Source organism: Mastigoproctus giganteus, chromosome 1 (assembly GCF_048544385.1).
Source record: "Mastigoproctus giganteus isolate SK-2022 chromosome 1, ASM4854438v1, whole genome shotgun sequence".
Classification (NCBI taxonomy): Eukaryota; Metazoa; Arthropoda; class Arachnida; order Uropygi; family Thelyphonidae; genus Mastigoproctus; species Mastigoproctus giganteus.
Window position 1 is genome coordinate 187,229,022 of NC_143575.1, and position 22,327 is coordinate 187,251,348.

The following is a 22,327-nucleotide window of genomic DNA, read 5'->3' on the forward strand; positions in this document are numbered from 1 at the left end:
TGTTGAAATTAAATATAAGGAAGGCATCTGGGATGGATGGATCTATCCAGCAAATGAAGTAAGCAAACCCTTAGCCATAATTATGAGAGCTTCCTTGGACTCAGGGGAGGTCTCCATGGACTGGAGGTGTGCAAATGTATCACCAATTCACAAAGGGGGTTCAAAAGGTGACACAAATAACTTTAGACTTGTTAGTTTAATTTGTGTTCCGGGGAAAATACTGGAGTCACTGGTTAAAGATGCATTGCAGGATCATCTAGACAAGACTGCAGTAATAGTTAAGACACAGGATGGGTTTGTTAAAGGGCAGTCTTGTCTGACCAAGTTGATTGGATACTATGATGTGGTCACAAAACCAACTGGATGTAAAAATAATTTTGATATCATATACATGGATTTCAGGAAAGCTTTTGATACTGTTGCACATGGAAGACTGCTGTACAAATTGGAGAGGTATGGCATTAAGGTTAAGTTACTACAATGGATAAAGGAATGGTTGAGTGGGAGACGACAGAGAGTGGTAATCAATGGACACTGCCCTTCACAGACAAATGTTATTAGTGGAGCTCCCCAGGGTTCGGTGCTGGGCCCATTGTTTTGTATATTTATCAATGATATTGATGAAGGTATATTAGGTTTAATGTCCAAGTCTGCAGATGATACAAAGGTTGGCAGGGTTGTTAACGACAGTAAAGACAGTATGCTATTCCAACTGGATCTGGATAAGTTGGGCAAATGGGCTGAAAAGTGGCAACCGAAGTATAACATTGACAAATGCAAAGTACTGCATATGGGTAGCAATATCTGAAGAGAAACATACCAACTATGTGGTACTACACTCAGGAAAGTGAAAAAGACCTGGGGGTAATTGTGCAGTCAAATATTAAGTTTGCTGAGCAGTGCAGATGGGCTGCCAGGGCAGGTCATGGAGTCTTGTCAATGATATAAAAGAATTTTGCTAGCAGGGAAAGGGAGGTGATTATCCCATTGTACAAGGCAATGGTTAGGCCACACCTAGAGTACTGTGTACAGAACTGGAGGCCTCATTTTAGGAGGGATGTAGAGTTGCAGAACAAGTACAAAGAAGGGCAACAAGATTGGTGAGGGGAAAAAGGGATGCTCTTACCAAGAGAGGCTTAAATTCTGCAAATTGCAGCATCTGGAGACTAGGCCCTTGCAAGGTGATCTGATTGAGGTGTATAAGGCCTTGAATGGGTTGAGCAAGCTGAATGCTGATGGGATTTTTCCTCTTGCTGAGATTAAGAATCTGAGGGACATATATTCAAATCAAGGAAAGACAGTTGTAGAATAGATGTGCAAAAATATGCCTTTAGCCAGCAGGTAGTTGATTGGTGGAACAGACTTCCATCTTTTGCTGTGGAAGTTGATAGCCTAAATAAATTTAACGATGAGCTGGACAGGTATTTGGAATGAGTGGAGGGGTGAAATGGGAGGGGTTTTTTTGGTTCTTGCTGCATAAGCTTACTTTCTTGTATTGTATGCCTCTACTAATGCTAACTTTGTGAAATAATCACAGAGTGCAAGGTTAGGGCTGTAGGGAGGATGAGGAACACATTTGACATTAATGCTGATTAATCCTTAATGACGGTATAAGCAATGTGAGGTCTTACATTGTTATGATGCAGCATCCACCCACCTATGTTGGTCAGGAGCGGCAGTGAGTAACACACGCTTCTTGATTAGACCGGGGTTCGAGCCCATGACCACCAAATACAGAGGATGCGGAAAGGTCAGGGAATGACCACCGCATATCCCCGGAGCAATATGGCCTTAGTTGCTAATGCTCCCAAAAAACAACAACAACAACCCACCTGTGTATAGTTATAGTCATTTGTGGTGAATCTATTCGTGCGAAGTTCAGTAAAGTTCTGTAGTAAGGTCCCGTAACAGTCGTATAATGTTGCACAACATGCTCGTGCCTGGCAACCCAAAGGTCGCGGGTTCGAATCGCGCCTCGGGCTTGGATCAAAGTACTGCAAAAACCTTGGGAGGTGCATTATGGCCACAGAAGCCGATGCGCCAACAACTACCAAAAAAAAAAAAAAAACAACATGCTGGTAAACCATTCCTTGAATATCAAAAAAAAGAGGTGACCATAACCTTTCCTGCAGAACCCACAACTTTTACTTTTTTCAGTGTTGGCAATGAAGTAAGCTTCCAAACAGAGCTTTTGCTTACTCTGGGTCAAAATGATGAAGCCATGGCCCATTCACCATTATCACCTTGTGCAGAACCTCGCCATCTTCAATTACCATCTGTTGCAGCTCCTGACAAACCTCCATGCAAACCTGCTGTTGCTTGGGTGTCAGTAGTCTTGGAAACCAACTTACACAAACACGTGTCATATGCAAATAGTCATGGCGAATACTGTGTATGCTTCCTACTGATATTCCCAAAATCTTTGCCAGAGTTCTTATGACCCACTATAATTATTCCCATTGTGTCTCTAAGAGAATTCTTTCAATATCCCTGGCCATCTATCAAAAATATTATGGAAGACTGTGAACATCCTTGTCTTTACTCCACTTGTAGCTGTAAAATTTTTAGTTAAACCCTCATCACAGATCACTTCTATTCTGTATTTTTCATATAACTTGCTAATTATTCTTACTGCTTTTATGAGTACAGTAAACCCACGCTATTCGCAGGGGTTACGTTCCTGAGAAATGTCGCGAATACTGAGTTATAGCTCCCATAGTAATAAAGGGGTTCCGTTCCAAAGTATGAAATATATAAGAAAAACTAGTCTAAAATTTTGTCTATGTATGTATTATATGTACCTTCATAATATGACTATGTACATAGATAGTACATAGTGAAATGCAAGCATATGGCATCAAAATGAAAATAAGAAACAATTTAATATTAAATGTAATATTTATTAGAAATTTCAAACAAAACTTTCAATCCAGCGCCTTTGCTATAGCTAAAAAAACTTATCCCGCCAGTGCTATCACCAATTTCGCTAAAGTGTTGATAAAGGAGTTTTGCCTTTTCACGAATGATGAGTGAACGTAACGGAATTTTATTTTGAGTTCGGTCTTCTATCCACAGATTTAAAGCTTTTTCCATTTTTTCTAATTTAACATCATGAGTTACAGAGCAAATTTTTGAAGCAATTAGCACGTTTTCACGGACACTACGGCGGATTTTTTCTTCCGATTTCTAGATTGATCGCACCGTTGACTCATTGATTTTATAATGTTTTGCCACTTCACCAATAGAAATTTTGTCCAATAACTCAATTTTATTCGCTAATGTCATCACCTTCTTTGATATTTTCACATTCCCTTGTTATTCGTAGCCATATTTTTGTATGGGTTAAAAAGAACTTGTCCAAATAAAGTCACTTTTTTCTGTTAACACATTCGAAAAAGTCTGTTTTACACTGCAAAACAGTAGATTTATCATTTTTGTAAGCATATCAATTTATAAATTTATTCAATTTATAAGCATATAAATTAAAAGCAAATGACGAAACCTTCCATGACAAGCGCATAACACACACTGAACAAGGATTAGCGAGAAACATCCACGCTCGCGATTTTGTCACCCCTCTCCCCCCACCCACTGAGCGCTGTTTTGACCGGGAAAGATAATTTTAGCCACGCCCATGTTTTTTTTATGGTGGAAAATGTTCACGGCACTTTAAAATTCACATTTTTTTAGGTTTCATTTTATATTAAATCAGCGATCGCGAAACTGCGAATACAGATACCGCGAATAGTGGGGGTTTACTGTATTCCATAATGTTTCATTGGTTTCCAGGTGGCATGCCTATCCATTCTGGGAAGTACTTTTTTGAAATGTCTATGTATGAAATTTACATAAAGTATGCTCTGTCATTCAAGGGACTGTTCAATAATTATTCTAAGGTTGCTATTTGGTCCATACAACATCTATTTATTCAAATTCCTGCCTGTTCGTTTCTTAATTGGTAATAAATTTCCTGCTTCATTCTTTCTAATATTGTAAAAAAATTGCCGATAGTTGAGATAGTATATCACAGCATATACTATCTCCTTTCTTAGGAATCCTAGCAATTAAGCTCATATTTGCAGATGACATTGTGGTCATAAGCCACGATCCCAAAGAATTAGAGGAAAATCTTAATCAGTTATGCACAGTTAGTAAGGATTTTGGACTAAAGATGAATATGGCTAAAACAAAAGTAATGATGAACAAGTATGCCACGGAAAGGGAAATAATGATTGAAGGAGCAGTAATTGAAAAGGTGGAGTCATATACTTATCTGGGACAAGTTATTAGCTGTAATAATGATAAATGGATGGAAGTCAAGAGAAGAATAAATTTTGGATGGATAGCATTCAGGAAATATAGTCACATACTGAAGAGCAATATCCCAGTTTGTCTGAAACGTAAAATAATGAATCAATGTATACTCCCCACCATGACTTATGGAAGTGAAACTTGGGCACTCACCAAAAGAATGGAAGAGAAGCTAAGAACTACACAGCGAAGAATGGAACGAATTATATTGGGAATCAGACTGTTAGATAAGAAGAGAAACACATGGATTAGGCAGCAAACTCAAGTAAAGGACATTCTTATCAAAACTAAAGAACTAAAATGGTCTTGGGCAGGACACATAGCTCGAAGACATGATGACAGATGGACTAAGAAAATAACAGAATGGTACCCAAGAGGAGCTAGAAGAAAACCTGGAAGACAAAGGCGGAGATGGATAGATGAAATTCATGAGTTTTTGAGTAGTAAATGGATGGCCAGTGCTCAAAACAGAAGGAACTGGAAAGTTGCTGGAGAGGCCTTCATCCTGCAGTGGATTGAAAATGGCTGATGATGATGATGATGATGATCTATTCCAGTCCATTAGCCTCCTTTTTTGTTTACATATTTCATTCAGCAAAGAATGCAATATTTCTCATGTAAAATTTGTATTAGCCTTCACTAGATCACTTCTGCTGCTTTGCCATTTTTAAATTTCTTTATTGCTCTGTATCATACTTGCTTATTTCTGCTATGCCTATTCTTAAGGTAGTTTCATCCTCCTTGCCTGGTATATGTACAAAAATGTAGGCAGTTCCTTATTAAATATTTCCTGGAAATTCTCTCTATCAATTAGTTATCTCTTGTTCTTTGGTATATCAGTATCCTTTATCTTTTTATTGTTCTGTTTTTTTCCTATATGTATGCCCAAAAGCTTTCTTGTTATCTCATATAATCACTTTTTGTCCTGTTGCTGTCTCTGCCTCCTTGCACATCTCTTTATCTCATGATTCTTTAGTTCACAATTTTGTTATAAATTGCCAACCTCACCAGTTCCTGCTCTTTTTCTTTTTTTTTTACATCTGCCTATTACCTTCTCTACTGTATCCTAATACATTTCATAATTTTTTCCCATATGTGTTCTGTGCCCTCATCATTTTCTTCCTCCTGGGCTACAAAAGTTGCACATCTATTCTGAAGTGTCTTAAAGTACTTGATTAATTGATCTTTCTTTGTAGGATTTGATACATTACACAGAAGTTTTATAGCCACTGAAATGAATATCATTAAGTTATTATTTAGCATAATACTTGGAGGTAAAACTTAATACAGTATAATCTCAGTAGTTCATCACCTGCTTATTCCTTCATTTTTTTTTTAAGCCCTAAACCTTCTGTTGGTTTATATAGTATTACTTTCTACTCCTTTTAATTCATCATGTCAGTTAATTCATTGCAATCATGACATCTCACTAGTGACGAATTCCTGAGATTATACTAACTTCCATTGATGCTGTGTTCCAAAAATTTTAGAGGTTTCCTTTGTAATTACTTTGTTTATATTTGTTCTTGGTATTTCTTGTTCAGATGGTTCTGCTCATAGTTCTCCTAGCCATCAAGAAATTAAACCAAAACCAGTCAAAGGTGTTGGACTTGGAAATATCTTTCAAGAGGGAGCAGTAAAGTTAAAACCAACAGAGCATACAGAGAAAAAGGTTGGTATTATTTTCACATAATTTTTACTCCTATCTTGAATAAACAAAACTAGCATTCAGTAAGCATTCTTAATGGCTTCTTATATATTTACCTTCTCCAATTGTATACATGCAACTTTTTTGTATGGGTGTGTGTTTTGAAGGGGGGGGTAATTAACTGCTATATTAAAGTGTAAAGAAACAGTTGATTAATGAAGGTCAACTAATTACTTCCTTAATGAGTCAAAGCAGGATATATTAGTAATATTTTGGACTCAAGTAGACAAAAGAGTGGAGGGACTTTTCATTTTTATGAATATTTTAAAGGAGTCAAAAGTACAGTCTGTCCTCGTATAGCACGATAGTTGCGTTCCTAGAAACCCTCGTGCAATGCAAAATCGTGCAATATAAACAACAGGCCCTATGGGAAAAGTAGGGTTAGGTGCCGACCACCCAAGATTGAACACACATTTGGAACCAAAACATTACCAAACACAATAAATAATCGGGTAATTTTAATCGTTATAAAATACTTACGTATTTTATAACGATTTTATATCGTATTTTATAACGATACTAAAAATACTAAAGTATTTTTAGTATTTTTTAATACTAAAAAAGAATTTTTTACGGATAAAATACGTATATTCGTAAAAAAATTTATTATATTAAATAAAATAGTCGTAATAAAATACTTACGTATTTTATAATACGTAAGTATAAATTATAATACGTAAGTCGTAATAAAATATTGCTAATGCTTTTGCTTCTATCGTAAGCAAACTTGCTTTTTGTTTGATTTTCTATCCAAAGAGATGACAGCCGTTCCATCTCTTCCAATTCTTTGTGTCTTAATCTAATGGATTTTAATTACACTTTGAGTTGTTCCCGCTATGAAAGTTGTTTTTATTTTCTCTGCATTCTTTGTAATTCTCCGCGTTGCCTCATTTAGGTCTGTAGCACGTGCAATATCACATGGTCTTTCATTTCGCTCAAAGCGTTTCACAATTTCATATTTTTTCTCTATCGACAGAAGCGGACTGGCCATAAGCCTTACGGGGGAAACCACGGTGGGCCGGAGGCCGGTGTGATTTTGGCCATAAACCATAGTATGAGGCCACTACAAATTTTCCCGGGTAAGAATTTTGGACCCAGTCCGCCTCTGTTTATCGCTATTGCTTCTTTTTTTTTCTCTCTGAATCTGCAGTGTCTTAGCCAGGACGCTTCCTTTTCACACCTTTTAAGTATTTTACTAATTTTTAGGGAATAAAGCACAATTACAAACGAGGCGGCACGCTTGATACACAGAAACAAAGCTGCGCGCGTGTAGCAACTGAATAAACAACACCGTAAAGGCCGAGATACACAATTAACACCTCACATTTTACTAAAGCACATTTCTGGGGGTTACTACCATAAAACAATAAAAACAATTTCCAGTTGCGTTTCTGCTAGTAGAATCTGTTATAAACTGGTAGTAAACTCCATCTAATTGCATTTGCGATTATATCGATAGCTGGAATTGTGTTGGTTTTTACGTTATTATGGTGAAATGTGTTTCCCCTTCACTGATATAAAACACATAAATACATTTTCAGAATCTTCTTCGTTCCTATCGTGTTGCGTTCAGTGGGGTGATTCCGCATTCGACTGCCATTTCTTGTAAACATAAAGGCGAATCGTGTATAAGCGAATTCGGTTCGTGTTATATAAGATAACGTTCCCCTATTTATAAATCGTGTATGATCGAATTCGTGTAATGCAAACACGTGTTATACGAGGACCGACTGTACTCAAATTTATTAGGAAGTTTGTAGTAACTTATATATTTTCCTGAGTTAACTTCTTGCCTAGCACAAGTTGAAACTTAATTTGCTGAATGTGAGCTGATGTGTAGTGCAACTTCATAACTCTCAAATAATAAATAAACAAGCATTTATTCAATGATTGAAACAGAAAATGTTTATCATAGAAAGATTAATATTAGAAGTAGTATTTAAGCAAAAATTTGGATCATAAATTTACGAAACTTGCACCACTCTCCACCATAAATAACTACAAGACCTGAACGCCATTGAAGATAAAAGTAAACAAACCAGTTGGAGCTGATAGACCTATCAAATTATCTTAAGAGAAACAGCAAAAGTGGTTAGCGGCCTTTAGCTATAATTATGAGAGCATTCAGGGAAGGGCCCTGAATGCTCTGAATTACCTGTTAGCTTGACTTCTGTTCCAGTGAAAATAACTGAGTTAAAGAATTAATGCAGGACCATCTAGACAGGAATACAGTTATACTGCAGTCACAGCATGGGTTTGTTATGGGGAGACAGACCTTGTCTGACCAATATTATTAGCCACTATGACTCAGTAAAAAAGGAACTGGATGCAAAAAATAATGTTGACATCATATACTTAATTTCAGAAAAGCTTTTGATACTGTACCATATAAAAGACTGCTGTACAAATTGGAGCAGTGTGGCTTTAGGGAGAAGTTACTGCTGTGGGTAAAAGGGATGATTGAGTGAGAGAAGACAAAGAGCGGTTATTAATGGGCACTGCTCTTCTTCGACTAATGTTATTAGTGTAGTCCCTCAGGATTCACTGCCAGGCCCGTTGTTTTTGATATCTATTAACGATATTGATGAAGGCATATCAGGTTTAATGTCTAAATTTGGTTTGCAGACGATAAAAGTTGGCATGGTGGTTAAAGACAGTAATTAATGAATGCTATTACAAGATTAAGAAAAATTAGGCATATAGGCTGAGAAGTAGCAATTAAAATTTAACATTGCCAAATGCAAGGTATTGAATATGGATAACAGTAATTCCAGAATGATACACCAACTGTGTGGTACCAAACTCAGATGTGGGGATAACTGTCATCAGAAATGAAGTTCTCCAAGCAGTGCATACAGGCTGCTGTGATGACCCATGGGGTTTTGTCATTTATATACAGATTTTTGCCAGCAGGGATAAGGAGGTGATTATACTGTTGTATAAGGCATCAATTAGATGACATCTTGAGTATTGCATTCAGGTCTGGAAACCATATTTTAGGAACGACGTGAATGAGAGAAGACCAACAGGATTAGTGAAGGTAACAGAAGGGTACTCCTACTAAGAAAGTCTTCAATTCTGAAAATTGTAGCATATTCATAATAGTTACACAATACACCAACCGTTGTTATAAATAGTGTTAAGTTTATTAAAATGTTATAAATAAAATAAAATTCCAATAAAAACTGATTGTACAATATAATATGAATTTAAACTGCAAAGAATTGTTTACAATAAAATAATGTAGATGAAACACAGAATGATAAAAGCGCTAAAATAACCATAGCTTTCAGAGGCATCCGCCTCCTTTTTCAACAGTAAGGCTTATCATATGGCACATCCTTAAATATCAGCAGGCTCACGGTTCCCAACACGTGGTTCCACAGGAGCATGGGCAGCACTCTCCCCGTGTGCACTGGAACCGGAAATGGCTCGGGGGCGTGCCAGGCGAAACTGCTCATCCCATCCAAGAACCACTGCCTCGAAGAGGGGATGAATGTGGATTCCCCTGTCTCTATTAATGGTATTGTTCTCAGAGGAACAAATCCGCAAGCTCTCAAGCCACTTGCGGTCCCAAAATATATGTGCCCGGTCGGCAATAACAGCTTCCTCTGGGGAGATTTGATGATGATGCTCTTCCCAAAAATGTTCGGCCACAGCAGATCTTCCATAATCCGCGGTCTTTAATGCTTTCATATGCTCCCCCAGACGATCTTTGAACCGCTGTCTGGCGGTTCAAAGATCTTGTACCAGCTGGTGTCGAGATTTCACAGAGAGATCATCTTTTTCTGTCATAAGTAATGGTTCTGACTTCTCTCCACACCACTCCTCTCTCATCCAGGCTATTATGGATTTTATCTTTCTGTTTCATACATGACCTTCTTTGTCGTCCACTCTGATGACATGGCCATAAAAGTTGGATTTACATTGCCAATTGCAATGATTAATTAATAATTGAAACCATGGATTATTCGGGGTCATCATGCAGCCAGAGACATTAATTGAGGCATGTGATGCAAGACTGCAAGCTCATAGAGCATCAGACAAAAAAAAAACACTGTTTCCATTTCACCCATCTAGTCACTCCATATGTTTGTCTACTTCAGCCAGCCTTAAATTTATTTAAGCTATCAACTTCCACAACAACAGATGGGAGTCTGTTCCAGCAATCAACTACCCACTGGCTAAAGACAAACTTCTGCACACCTATTCTACAACTGTCTTTCCAAATTTGAATCTGTGCCCCCTCGTTCTTAATCTGAGCAAGCAGAAGTATCCCCTCAGCACTGAGCCTGCTCAAACCATTCAAGGCCTTGTACACCTCAATCAGATCACCTTGCAGGTGCCTAGTCTCCAGATGCTGCAACTTGCAGAATTTAAGCCTCTCTTGGTAAGAACACCCCTTTGTTCCTCTCACCAATCTTGTTGCCCATCTCTGTACTCATTCTAGCAACTCTCCATCCTTCCTAAAATGAGGCCTCCAGACCTGTACAGTACTCAAGCTGTGGCCTGACCAATGCCTTGTACAAAGGTATAATCACCTCCTTGTCTCTGCCAGCAAAATTCCTATATATCATTGTCAAAAATCCATGACTTGCTCTGGCACCCCAATTACACTGCTCAGAGAACTTCATATCCAACTGGACAATTAACTCCAAGTCTTTTTCATTCTCCACCTCCCCAGAGTGTAGTACCACACAGTTGGTATGTTTCTCTTGAGTTACTGCTACCCATATGCAGTAATTTGCATTTGTCAGTATTAAACTTAGTTGCCACTTCTCAGCCTTTCCTAACTTTTCTTTACACACTTACTCGCTCCTCTTGTACCAGCTGGTGTCAAGATTTCACAAAGAGATCACCATCTTTTTCTGTCATAAGCAATGGTTCTGACGTCTCCACGCCACTCCCATTGCAGTAGAATACTGTCTTTACTATCATTAACAACCCTGCCAACCTTTGTATCATGTGCAAAAATATCAAAAGCTTTCCTGAAATCCAAGTATATGATATGATATCAAAATTATTTTTTGCATCCAGTTCCTCTGTGACCACAACGTAGTATCCAATACAATTGGTCAGACAAGACTTCCCCTTAATAAACCCCATGCCGTGTCTGAACTATTACTGCAGTCTTGTCTAGGTGATCGTGTGTCACTTCTTTAACCAGTGACTCCATTATTTTCTCCCGAACAGAAGTTAAACTAACAGGTCTATGATTATTTGCGTCACCCTTTGAATCCCCTTTGTTTGGTGACACATATCCAACTGGACAATTAACTCCAAGTCTTTTTCATTCTCCACCTCCCCAGAGTGTAGTACCACACAGTTGGTATGTTTCTCTTGAGTTACTGCTACCCATATGCAGTAATTTGCATTTGTCAGTATTAAACTTAGTTGCCACTTCTCAGCCTTTCCTAACTTTTCTTTACACACTTACTCGCTCCTCTTGTACCAGCTGGTGTCAAGATTTCACAAAGAGATCACCATCTTTTTCTGTCATAAGCAATCGTTCTGACGTCTCCACGCCACTCCCATTGCAGTAGAATACTGTCTTTACTATCATTAACAACCCTGCCAACCTTTGTATCATGTGCAAAAGTATCAAAAGCTTTCCTGAAATCCAAGTATATGATATGATATATGATATCAAAATTATTTTTTGCATCCAGTTCCTCTGTGACCACAACATAGTATCCAATACAATTGGTCAGACAAGACTTCCCCTTAACAAACCCCATGCCGTGTCTGAACTATTACTGCAGTCTTGTCTAGGTGATCGTGTGTCACTTCTTTAACCGGTGACTCCATTATTTTCTCCCGAACAGAAGTTAAACTAACAGGTCTATGATTATTTGCATCACCCTTTGAATCCCCTTTGTTTGGTGACACATTTGCACATCTCCAATCCATGGGGACCTCCCTTGAATCTAAGGATGCTCTCATAATTATGGCTAAGGGTTTGCTTACTTCTCTTCCTGCCTTCTTCAATATAAATATATAGATTCCATCTGCCCCAGATGCCTTTTTTGTTTAATTTCAACAATTTCTCATCCACTTTGCTTTGTTATTACAAAATCATTTAGCTCTCTGTTAGAGTTTAGTAAACTTCTGTCCTCCCCTTTCTTACAGAATTCCTCATGTGAATGTAGATGCAAAATACTCATTCCGTTTGTGAGCTCTCTGAGCAGGATCATCAATAGTCGAAGCACCAACGTCAAGTGGACCAATCTGATTCATCCCCTTCCTTTTAGAGTTTACATAAGTAAAGGACTTTTTTGTTGTTTTTCTTTGCACCCTTTGCCAAGGATTTCTCGTAATCAAACTTCGCTTGCCTAACCTCCTTTGTGACTTGATTACAGACTAGCTATTATCTGCCGTAGGCTTCTGTGTCAACTGCTAATTTATATGCATCCCACGCATTTTTCTTCTCTGCCACAAACCTCATTGGAGGCGCCTCCGTAGCCAGGTGGGAAGGAGCAGCAGTGCGTAGCACACGCTTCTTGATTAGACCGGGGTTCGAGCCCATCACCACCAAATACGGAGGATGCGGAAAGGTCAGGGAATGACCACCGCATATCCCGGAGCAATATGGCCTTAGTTGCTAATGCTCCTAAAAACCAAACAACTAAGTCGGTTACTAACTAACTAACAAACCTCATTGGCGCCTCCGTAGCCAGGTGGGAAGGAGCAGCAGTGCATAGCACATGCTTCTTGATTAGACCGGGGTTCGAGCCCGTCACCACCAAATACGGAGGATGCGGAAAGGTCAGGGAATGTCCACCGCATATCTCGGAGCAATATGGCCTTAGTTGCTAATGCTCCTAAAAACCAAATAACAAACGAACAAACAAACAAACAAACCTCATTACTTCTTCTGACATTCATTTAGGCCTAAATCTTGAACAGTATTTCTTAGTTGATATGAAAAGCCTAGTAGCTTTCAAGATTAATTCCCTGAAGGCCTCACATTTAGAATTCACTGTTTTTAACATCATCAGTTGATCCCACTGTATAGAATTCAAAAACTGCCTGAGACCGCTGTAGTCACCTTTACGGAAACAAAAACCCTTCCCTTTACCCTTGATGGTAGTTACATCTTTAAGTAAATCCCACATGAGTAGATTGTGATCACTGTCACCTAGTTCTTCCTTTATGTTCAAATTCCTAATGCATGCATCATCACTGCTGATAATCAGACCAAGAGTATTACCCCCTCTAGTTGCCCCTCGAATATGTTGCTGTAGAAAACAAACATCCAATAAATCCAAAAAAGTCTTGCTAGCGTGCGAGTGACCAACCCACTAGTTCCAACCAATACCTGGAAAGTTAAAATCTCTCATTACAAGACATTCTGATTTACTGGTCCACTATTTCTCTGCACAATTGTTCGTTGTACTCATCAGAGTCATTAGGTCTGTAACACTCCTGCTCTCATTTTCCCTTTCCCAGTGTTTAAATCACACCAAACTGACTCAACGTTGCACTGTCCACCCATGTCAACTGGATGCACTTCCTTAGATTTTGTGTTTCTTAACTAACAGCACAACCCCTCTTCCCTCCCTACCCTGTCTATCCTTTCTTTGTATATTGTACTCCCCAAATTCCAATTCTGCACTGCTTATATCTCTGTGACACCATGTCTGTGATATCCCAACAATATCTGAGTTTGATATCCTAACAATATCTGACTTTGATGTCTTGATCAGCACTTCAAATTCATCAAACAGAAACATAAACAGAGAAAAGAAAGAAAGAAATCGCAATAAGAAATATGATAACATACTTTTACTGTGGAAATATTTATGAAAACATTTTGAATCATAAATAATACCTATTAAATTAGTTTTATTAATTTGTTTTGTACAATTTACTAAACTTTTGAAATTTGAAATGCCAAACTGTTGCTTATGATGCCATTATTTGAAAGCATAATTGGAGAATGAGAATGCATACTGTTTGCAGCATCAGCCAAAAAAAAAAAAAAAAAAATCTCCCATTTCACCCTCCCATTCGTTCCAAATGCCTGTCCATCTCAGCCTTAAATTTATTTAGGCTATCAACTTCCACAGCAAAAGATGGAAGTCTGTTCCACCAATCAACTACCTACTGGATAAAGGCAAATTTTTGCCCATCTATTCTACAACTATCTTTCCTTAATTTGAATCTGTGCCCCCTCAGGTTCTTAATCTGAGCAAGAGGAAGAATCCCATTAGCATTCAACTTCCTCAACCCATTCAAGACCTTATACACCTCAATCAGATCACCTTGCAGGTGCCTACTCTCCAGGTTTTTTTTTTTATGTGAACCCCAAACACGAGAGGTATTAGAATCTATAGTACTTAGTACCGTGCTTGGGTTGGAGGTTGAGAAGACGAAAGAAGATATTTGTTGACACTGGACTTGAACTTCTGTAGATTGTAATTTTCAGGAAATACGTATGAAGGAAGGTTGTTCCAGAAAACAGCAGTTGAATGAATAAATGAGGAAGATGAAAAGTTGGTTCTGTGGGTTTGAAGTTGGACAGTAAATGGATGTTGGCTGGTGGCGGCACGTGTTCGGACTGTTTTGAAAGAGAGAGCGGGAATTATAGAAGCCAATTCAGAAGAACAGTGCCCATGGAAGTATCTGTAGAAGAGGCATGCAGCAGAAACAGTACGTCTATGAGAAAGTGAGTGGAGAGACTCTGTTAGAGATGAATCATTAATTAACCTAACTGCCCTCTTCTGAATGGAATCAAGAAGCCCGAGAGAGGTTTTGGGGGCACCACCCCAGATGTGGGAACAATATTCCATGGCAGGGCGGATTTGTGATTTATATAGAGTGAGCAGCTGTTTGGAAGAAAAGTAATGCCGAGAGCGAAAGAGAAAACCAAGTTTTTTAGATGCAGAGGAAGCAATATTTGTAATGTGCTTGTGCCAAGAGAGATTAGAAGTCAGGGTAAACCCCAAAAGAAATATATCATTGTGCCTAGAAATCAGAGTGTCACTAAAGATAAGCATAGGAGCAGAAGAATCCTTTTTGCGAGATATAAGACAAGACTGAGTTTTAGAAGGGTTGAAATCAACTAAGTTGTCTTTGCCCCACTGGAGAATTACTTGAAGATCTGCATTTAAGGAATTGGTAGCAGATTTTCGAGAAGTTGAAGCTGATTGAGCAGGACAAGGTTTCTCAAAATGGAAAGTTGAGTGCAAAGTGCTATCATCAGCAAAACAATGGATAGGATTTCCAGTCAATGGAAGAAGGTCATTGATATACAAGAGGAAAAGAGTGGGGGAAAGAACTGAACCTTGGGGGACACCGGCATTAGTGGAGAAGTTAGAAGACAGAGAGCCATATACCATCACCCTCAGTGAGCGATCAGAGAGAAAACTGGATAACCAATTACTAAAAACAGTTGGCAAACCATAAGATGGAAGCTTGTTTAGAAGACCTTTATGCCAAACACGATCAAAAGCCTTTGAGATGTCAAGAGCAACTACTTGCGTTTCACCGAACCTTTCCATTGAATTAGTCCATAAATGGGTAACATAAGCCAGAATATCACCAGTGGATCGACACTGACGGAATTCATACTGGCGATCGTTGATCAGACAGAAGGTTTCTAGGTAGTTTAAGAGTTGGGGGTTAATTGATTTCTCCATTACTTTAGAAAGAGTAGAAGTAATTGCAATGGGACGATAATTGGATAGGAGGGATTTGTCACCCTTTTTAGGAACTGGCTGAATATGAGCAAATTTCCAAGCAGAAGGAAAAACACCTTTGGAATAAGAAAGTGAAAAAAGGCGGCAAAGAATAGGAGTAAGTTCAGGAGCACAGGTTTTGAGAACAAGTGGAGAAATACCATCGGGACCTGGAGTTTTCTTAGCATCAAGATTCGTCAAAATCCTTCTGACGTCCTTTTGACGGAAGACCACAGGAGGCATTGAATGGAGTGTGTTGGGAATGGTGGGAGGTGTTTTACCAAGATCATTAATACATGAGCTGGAAGAAAAATGGGATGCTAGCAGGTCAGCTTTATCCTTGGCTGAAGTGACAACAGAACCATCTGGTTTGGACAGAGGTGGGAGCAGAGATGGGCAAAAGTTGTGGCCAATAGCTTTGGCAAGAAACCAGAATGCTTGGCTACCATTAGGGCAAGAAGCAAGTTTTCTACTCTTAGCCTGTTCAAACTCTACTTTGGACTGATTAATAACTGCTTTACAATTGTTGCGAGCTTTAGTGTAGGCACAAAATGAAACTGAAGAATTAGAAACAAGCCAATTACGATATGCAACATTCTTTTCTTGAACAGCCTTAGCACATTTATTGGAAAACCAAGGTTTAGATAAAGGACGAGATTTTAAAGTGGAGTGTGGGATAAAGGATTCCATTCCTGCAAGAATAATTTCACTGACACGATCTGAGCAAACGTTGACATCAGAACTTTTGAAACAGTAATCTGACCAAGGAAAAGAAGAAAAGAAGTCTCGCAGGTCATCCCATTTTGCATTCTTGTAATGCCAAACAACACGAGGTTGGGAATAGCCATGAGATAAAGGTTCCATTGGAGAAGAGACAATCACCAAGTTGTGATCTGGAGTGCCTAAAGGAGCTCTCACTTCGACCGTGTACTTAGAAGGGTTGTTTGTGAGAAAAAGATCAAGCGTATTGGCTGTATGATTAGGATTGTCCGGTATTCTCGTAGGTAAATGAACAATCTGTGCTAGGTCATTAGTAATTGCAAAAGCCTCAGCATCTCGACCTGCTGGGTCGGTGTGACTAGAAAACGGAAGCCAGCTGGAGTTGTGAACATTAAAATCACCAAGGAAAATTTCCTCACTGTTAGGAAAGTTGGACTGGAGAAAGTCAAGTTGCAAAGAGAGGAAGTCAATGAGCTCCAAGTGATTAGTGGAGTTGGGAGAACGGTAGAGACAACAGATGAATTTGACACAATGAGGTAGAGAGATTTTAAGCCAGAGAAGATCAAAGAGAGGAGATTCCAAATTGCCATGTCTCTGACAGGGAGTATCAGAACAGACATATGCACAAGTACCACCTTTGAGGCGAAAGGAATCATACAGCGAATAATTTGGGCATCTGAGATGAGCAGTAGTTGAATCAACCGATAACTGAGATTCTGTAAGAAAAAGTACATGGGGTTTGGCAGACTGCAAGTGGAAATGGACATCGTTGAGATTAGAATTGAGACCACGTATATTTGAGAAATGAATTAGGAAGTCCTTGGGAGGTTTAGATCTTTTCGCAGATAAACTTGCTCTATTAGTTTGACAATTCATGGTGTATTCAATAGTAAGAAAAAGTGGGTGGGACATTCTGTATGAAGTAATGAAATTTTTGGATATGGCGTACACGTGGTAAGAATATACCCAGATCCTTGACATAACGTGGCCTCGACAATGCTCCCCGCATACACACTACTCGGACTCCCTCCAGTCACTATCTGGCAGAGTAGAGGTAGCAAGATTGTACACTAGCTGATCCGGAAGCCTCCTAGAGAGTTACCAATAGGGTCGGTCCGGTGTACTAACTAGCGGCCGGCCTGCGAACACCGTTTTAGAGCTGTACCCTCGAAATGTAAGGAATATTGGATCTCGCCACGACGTTCATCATAACCTCAAAAGTCATCAATCATACTACATGATGGAAGAGATAGAGAAGGGTTGACCGGAACTTAGCTCTAGAGACTAAACATGGGTTCCACCACTTCAAGCCTCCAATAAGCAAAGTGGTGGTATTTCACCAGTTGATGTGAGTCATCTACCACCTAGTACTGCGTGGTAACATAAAGGGGCGGTGTTCCTCCATGTGGTGTGGGTGCCACACCTCGACCCCTGCTTACGTTGGTTCACACCTGGGTGGTCACCTGCCATGTACTTGTGCATGGAGGTTATACCCAGGATTACTAACTCTGCTTGCACCATCGTGAAGGTGCAAGCAGAGGATTTGGCTGTCACAGACCGTCCGGACTTCTCCGAAATTGGGTCCACTTGACTTTGAGTGTCACCCGAATATCAGTTCCATCAGCGTTTTAGACTCTCTCAGATATGCCAGCTTGTCTGGCATATCTGAGAGAATGTCTCTGACAACCTCAAGGACCAAATTTGCAGGTGCTGCAATTTGCAGAACTTAAGCCTTTCTTGGTAAGAGTACCCCTTTGTTCCCCTCACCAATCTTGTTGCCCTTCTTTTTACTTGTTCTAGCAAATCTAAAATGAGGCCTCCAGACCTGTACACAGTACTCTAGGTGTGGCCTGACCATTACCTTGTATAACAGGATAATCACCTCCCTGTCCCTGCTAGCAAAATTCCTATATATCATTGACAAGACTCCATGACCTGCTCTGACAGCCCCTCTGCACTGCTCAGCAAACTTCATATTTGACTTCACAATTACCCCCAGGTCTTTTTCACTTTCCACTTTCCTGAGTGTAGTACCACACAGTTGGTACGTTTCTCTTCGGTTATTGTTATCCACATGCAGTACTTTGCATTTGTCAATGTTAAATTGACAATTGCCAATTTTCTTCAGTTGCCAATTTTCAACCCATTTGCCCAACTTATCTAGATCCAGTTGGAGTAGCATACTGTCTTTACTGTCGTTAACAACCCTGCCAACCTTTGTATCATCTGCAGACTTGTACATTAAACCTGATATACCTTCATCAATATCATTGATAAATATACAAAACAACAATGATCCCAACACTGAATCCTTGGGAACTCCACTAATAACACTTGTCTGTGAAGAGCAATGTCCATTGATTACTACTCTCTGTGATCTCACACTCACTATCCCTTTATCCATTGTAGCAACATCCTTAATGCCATATCTCTCCAATTTGTACAGCCGTCTTCCATGTACATAGTTATCAAAAGCTTTCCTGAAATCCATGTATATGATATCAAAATTATTTTTGGCATTCAGTTCCTTTGTGACCACATAGTATCCAGTCAAATTGGTCAGACAAGACCTCCCTTTAACATATTCATGCTGTCTGAAATATTACTGCAGTCTTGTCTAGATGATCCCGCAGTACTTCTTTAACTTGCGATTCCATTACCTATGTCACCTTTTGAATCCCCTTTGTGAATTGGTGATACATTTGCAACACCTCCAGTCTATGGGGACCTCCCCTAAGTCCAAGGAAGCTCTCATAATTATGGCTAAGGGTTTGCTTACTTCCTTTGCTGCCTCCTTTAATATAACTGGATAGATCCCATCCCAGGTGCCTTCCTTATATTTAACTTCGACAATTTCACCTCCACTTTGCTCTCAGTTATTACGAAATCGCTTAGCTCCCTGTTAAAATTTGGTAAACTTCTGGCACTCCCCTCATTGAATAATTCCTCATGTGTGAATGTAGTTTGAAAATACTCATTCAGTTTATCAGCTACCTGAGCATGATCATCAATAGTCAACCCATTTATGTAAAATGGCCCAATCTGATTCATCCTTTTCCTTCTAGAGTTTACATAACTAAAGGACTCTTTTTCTGTTTTTCTTTGCATCCTCTTCCAAGAATTTCTCGTAATCTGCCTTTGCCTGCCTAACCTCCTTTGTGACTTGATTACAGGCTAGTTTATATATGCCATAGGCTTCTGTGTCATCTGATACATTATATGCATCACAAACATTTTTCTTCTCTGCCACAAGCCTCATTAGTTCATCTGACGCCCATTTAATCCTAAACCTTGAACAGTATTTCTTATTTGGAAAGAAAAGCCTAGTAGTTTCCAAAATTAAGTCCCTGAAGGCTTCCCATTTAGAATTCAACGTTGGCTTCATCAGTTGATCCCACTCTATAGAATTTAAAATCTTTCTGAGACCCCTGTAGTCACCTTTACAAAAGCAAAAGCCCTTCCCTTTAGTCTTGAAGGTAGTTACATCCTTAAGTAATTCCCACATCAGTACATTGTAATCACTGCTGATAATCAGATAAAGAGTATTACTCCCTCTGGTTGCCTCTTGAACATGTTGCTGTAGAAAATAGTCATCCAATAAATCCACGAAAGTCTTGCTAGTGTGCAAGTGAACAATCCACAAGTTCCAGTCAATATCTGGATAGGTATAATCCCCCATTATAAGACATTCTGATTTACTGCTTCACTCTATTTCTCTGCACAATTGCTCATTATACTCAGATTCATTAGGCCTATAACACACACACCTCTCAAATTTTCCTTTCCTAGTGCTTATGTCACACCAAACTCAACATTGCATTGTCCACCAACATTAATTGGATGCACTTCCTTAAATTTTGTGTGTTTCTTGACTAACAGCATAACTTCTCCTCCCCTCCTGCCCTGTCCTGTCTATCCTTTCTGTACACAGTGTACTCCCCAAATTCCAGTTCTGCACTGCTTATGTCTGTGTGATACCCTGTCTCTGATATCCCAACAATATCTGCCTCTGATGTCTTGACTAGCACTTCAAGCTCATCAAATTTATTAACTATGCTCCCAGCATTGGTGTACATGCAAGTATACATGCACCTGTTTCTACCTCTTAGTTACCCTAACACAGCCCATGTATTTATTTGTTCCACTATGACTCCCAGCAGTCCTGGAAATCTCCATTGCCTGCGGCCACTTTTAACCTTTTAGTCTGTGAATCCCCTCAAGCTAGCAGTTTTCCACCCCACCTAACACTGCCTCAATAGCATCAGCAAATATTCTTGGAGACTGCTTCTACAGGGATGGAAACACTTAAATAGAAAGGGTGCAAGAATATTTGCTGATGCTATCGAGGCAGTGTTAGGTGGGGCAGTAAACTGCTTTTCAAACCAGGCTAAAAAAAAAAATTCTACCCCTTGAGCCTTGCGTAATCTCTCCAGGGCTGAGATTTGGTATCATAATTTGCTAAAAATGTTCCTGGGGAAAGGGAGGGGGGTCCCAGAAAGGAAGTCCTTCTCTTTTCTCGGGCGGGGACTTCCTCAGCATTTGAAGTTTACATTTTACAAAAAAGCCCTTCACTTATCACTTATTATGATACCTAGCCTTATTGTGTCAACATGCCATAGACACAAAATGTGGATTAAAATGACAGGCCAAAACATTTCAAGTAGGATAACATTTACAATAGAAGTTCACCAATAGAAAAGAAAATGGCTATCCAATTTAGTATTAGTATTAGCCATGTAGTGCAGAGAAGCCTAAAGCTTATGCTGCTGCAGCCAAAAAAAAAAAAAAAAAAAAAAAAAAGAGCAAAATAATAATTTATATTTATATAAAACTCTTAGGTATGTTGCCCAAATTTTCCTACTGCTAATTGTTGCCTGCACCTGTTCATGTGGTTCACCTCACATGACCACTATACCAGGCATTCTTTATTAATTTTTGTACTAATTTTTTTCAACTGAAGATAGGCAACCTATGCCTGAAAGCTATGTATGTATGTTTATTTTATTTGTCTTGAATTTTAATAAACCATTCTAAGTTTTAAGAAGTGTAAAAATGGCTGAACAGTGTGCAAGAACTTTGAGAAAATGTAGTAGTAGTAGTGGCACGTGATGCAAGAAAGCAAGTGTATGAGCTTATGCAGCATCAGCCAAAAAAAAAAAAAAATCACACCATTCCCTCCAAATGCCTGTCCAGTTCCTCCTTAAATTTATTTAACCTATCAACTTCCACAACGACAGATGGAAGTTTGTTCCAGCAATTAACCACCCGCTGGCTAAAGGCAAATTTCCGCACATCTATTCTACATCTGTCCTTTCTTAATTTGAACTTATGTCCCCGTAGGTTAGTAATCTGAACAAGTGGAAGGATCCCATCAGAATTCAGCGTGCTCAACCCATTCAAGGCCTTATAGACCTCAATCAGATCACCGCGCAGATGCCTAGTCTCCAGCCACTGCAATTTGCAGAACTTAAGCCTCTCTTGGTAAGAGGATCCCTTCATTCCCCTCACCAATCGTGTTGCTCTTCTCTGTACACACTCAAGCAAATCTACATCCTTCCTAAAATGAGGCCTCCAGACCTGTACGCAGTACTCAAGGCGTGGCCTGACCATTGCCTTATACAGAGGGACAATCACCTCCTTTTCCCTGCTAGCAAAATTCCTATATATCATTGACAAAACCCCATGACCTGCCCTAGCAGCCTGTCTGCATTGCTCAGAAAACTTCATATCTGACTGCACAATTATTCCCAGATCTTTTTCATTTTCTACCACCTTAAGTGTAGTACCACACAGTTGGTACGTTTCTCTGGGGTTACTTCTACCCATATGCAGTACTTTGCATTTGTCAAGGTTAAACTTCAGTTGCCACTTCTTAGCCCATCTGCCCAAATTATCTAGATCCTGTTGC

At 39.3% G+C, this 22,327-nt stretch overlaps 1 protein-coding gene across 1 annotated transcript in view; it reads left to right on the forward strand.

Annotated features, from left to right (window-relative positions):
- LOC150091374 (SH3 domain-containing kinase-binding protein 1-like) overlaps positions 1 to 22,327 on the forward strand; it is a 393,836-nt gene that overhangs the window by 102,794 nt on the left and 268,715 nt on the right. Inside the window, exon 5 of the mRNA XM_090383547.1 lies at positions 5,856 to 5,983. Coding sequence (XP_090239673.1) covers positions 5,856 to 5,983 — 128 coding nt within the window. The remainder of the gene's footprint in view (positions 1 to 5,855; positions 5,984 to 22,327) is intronic.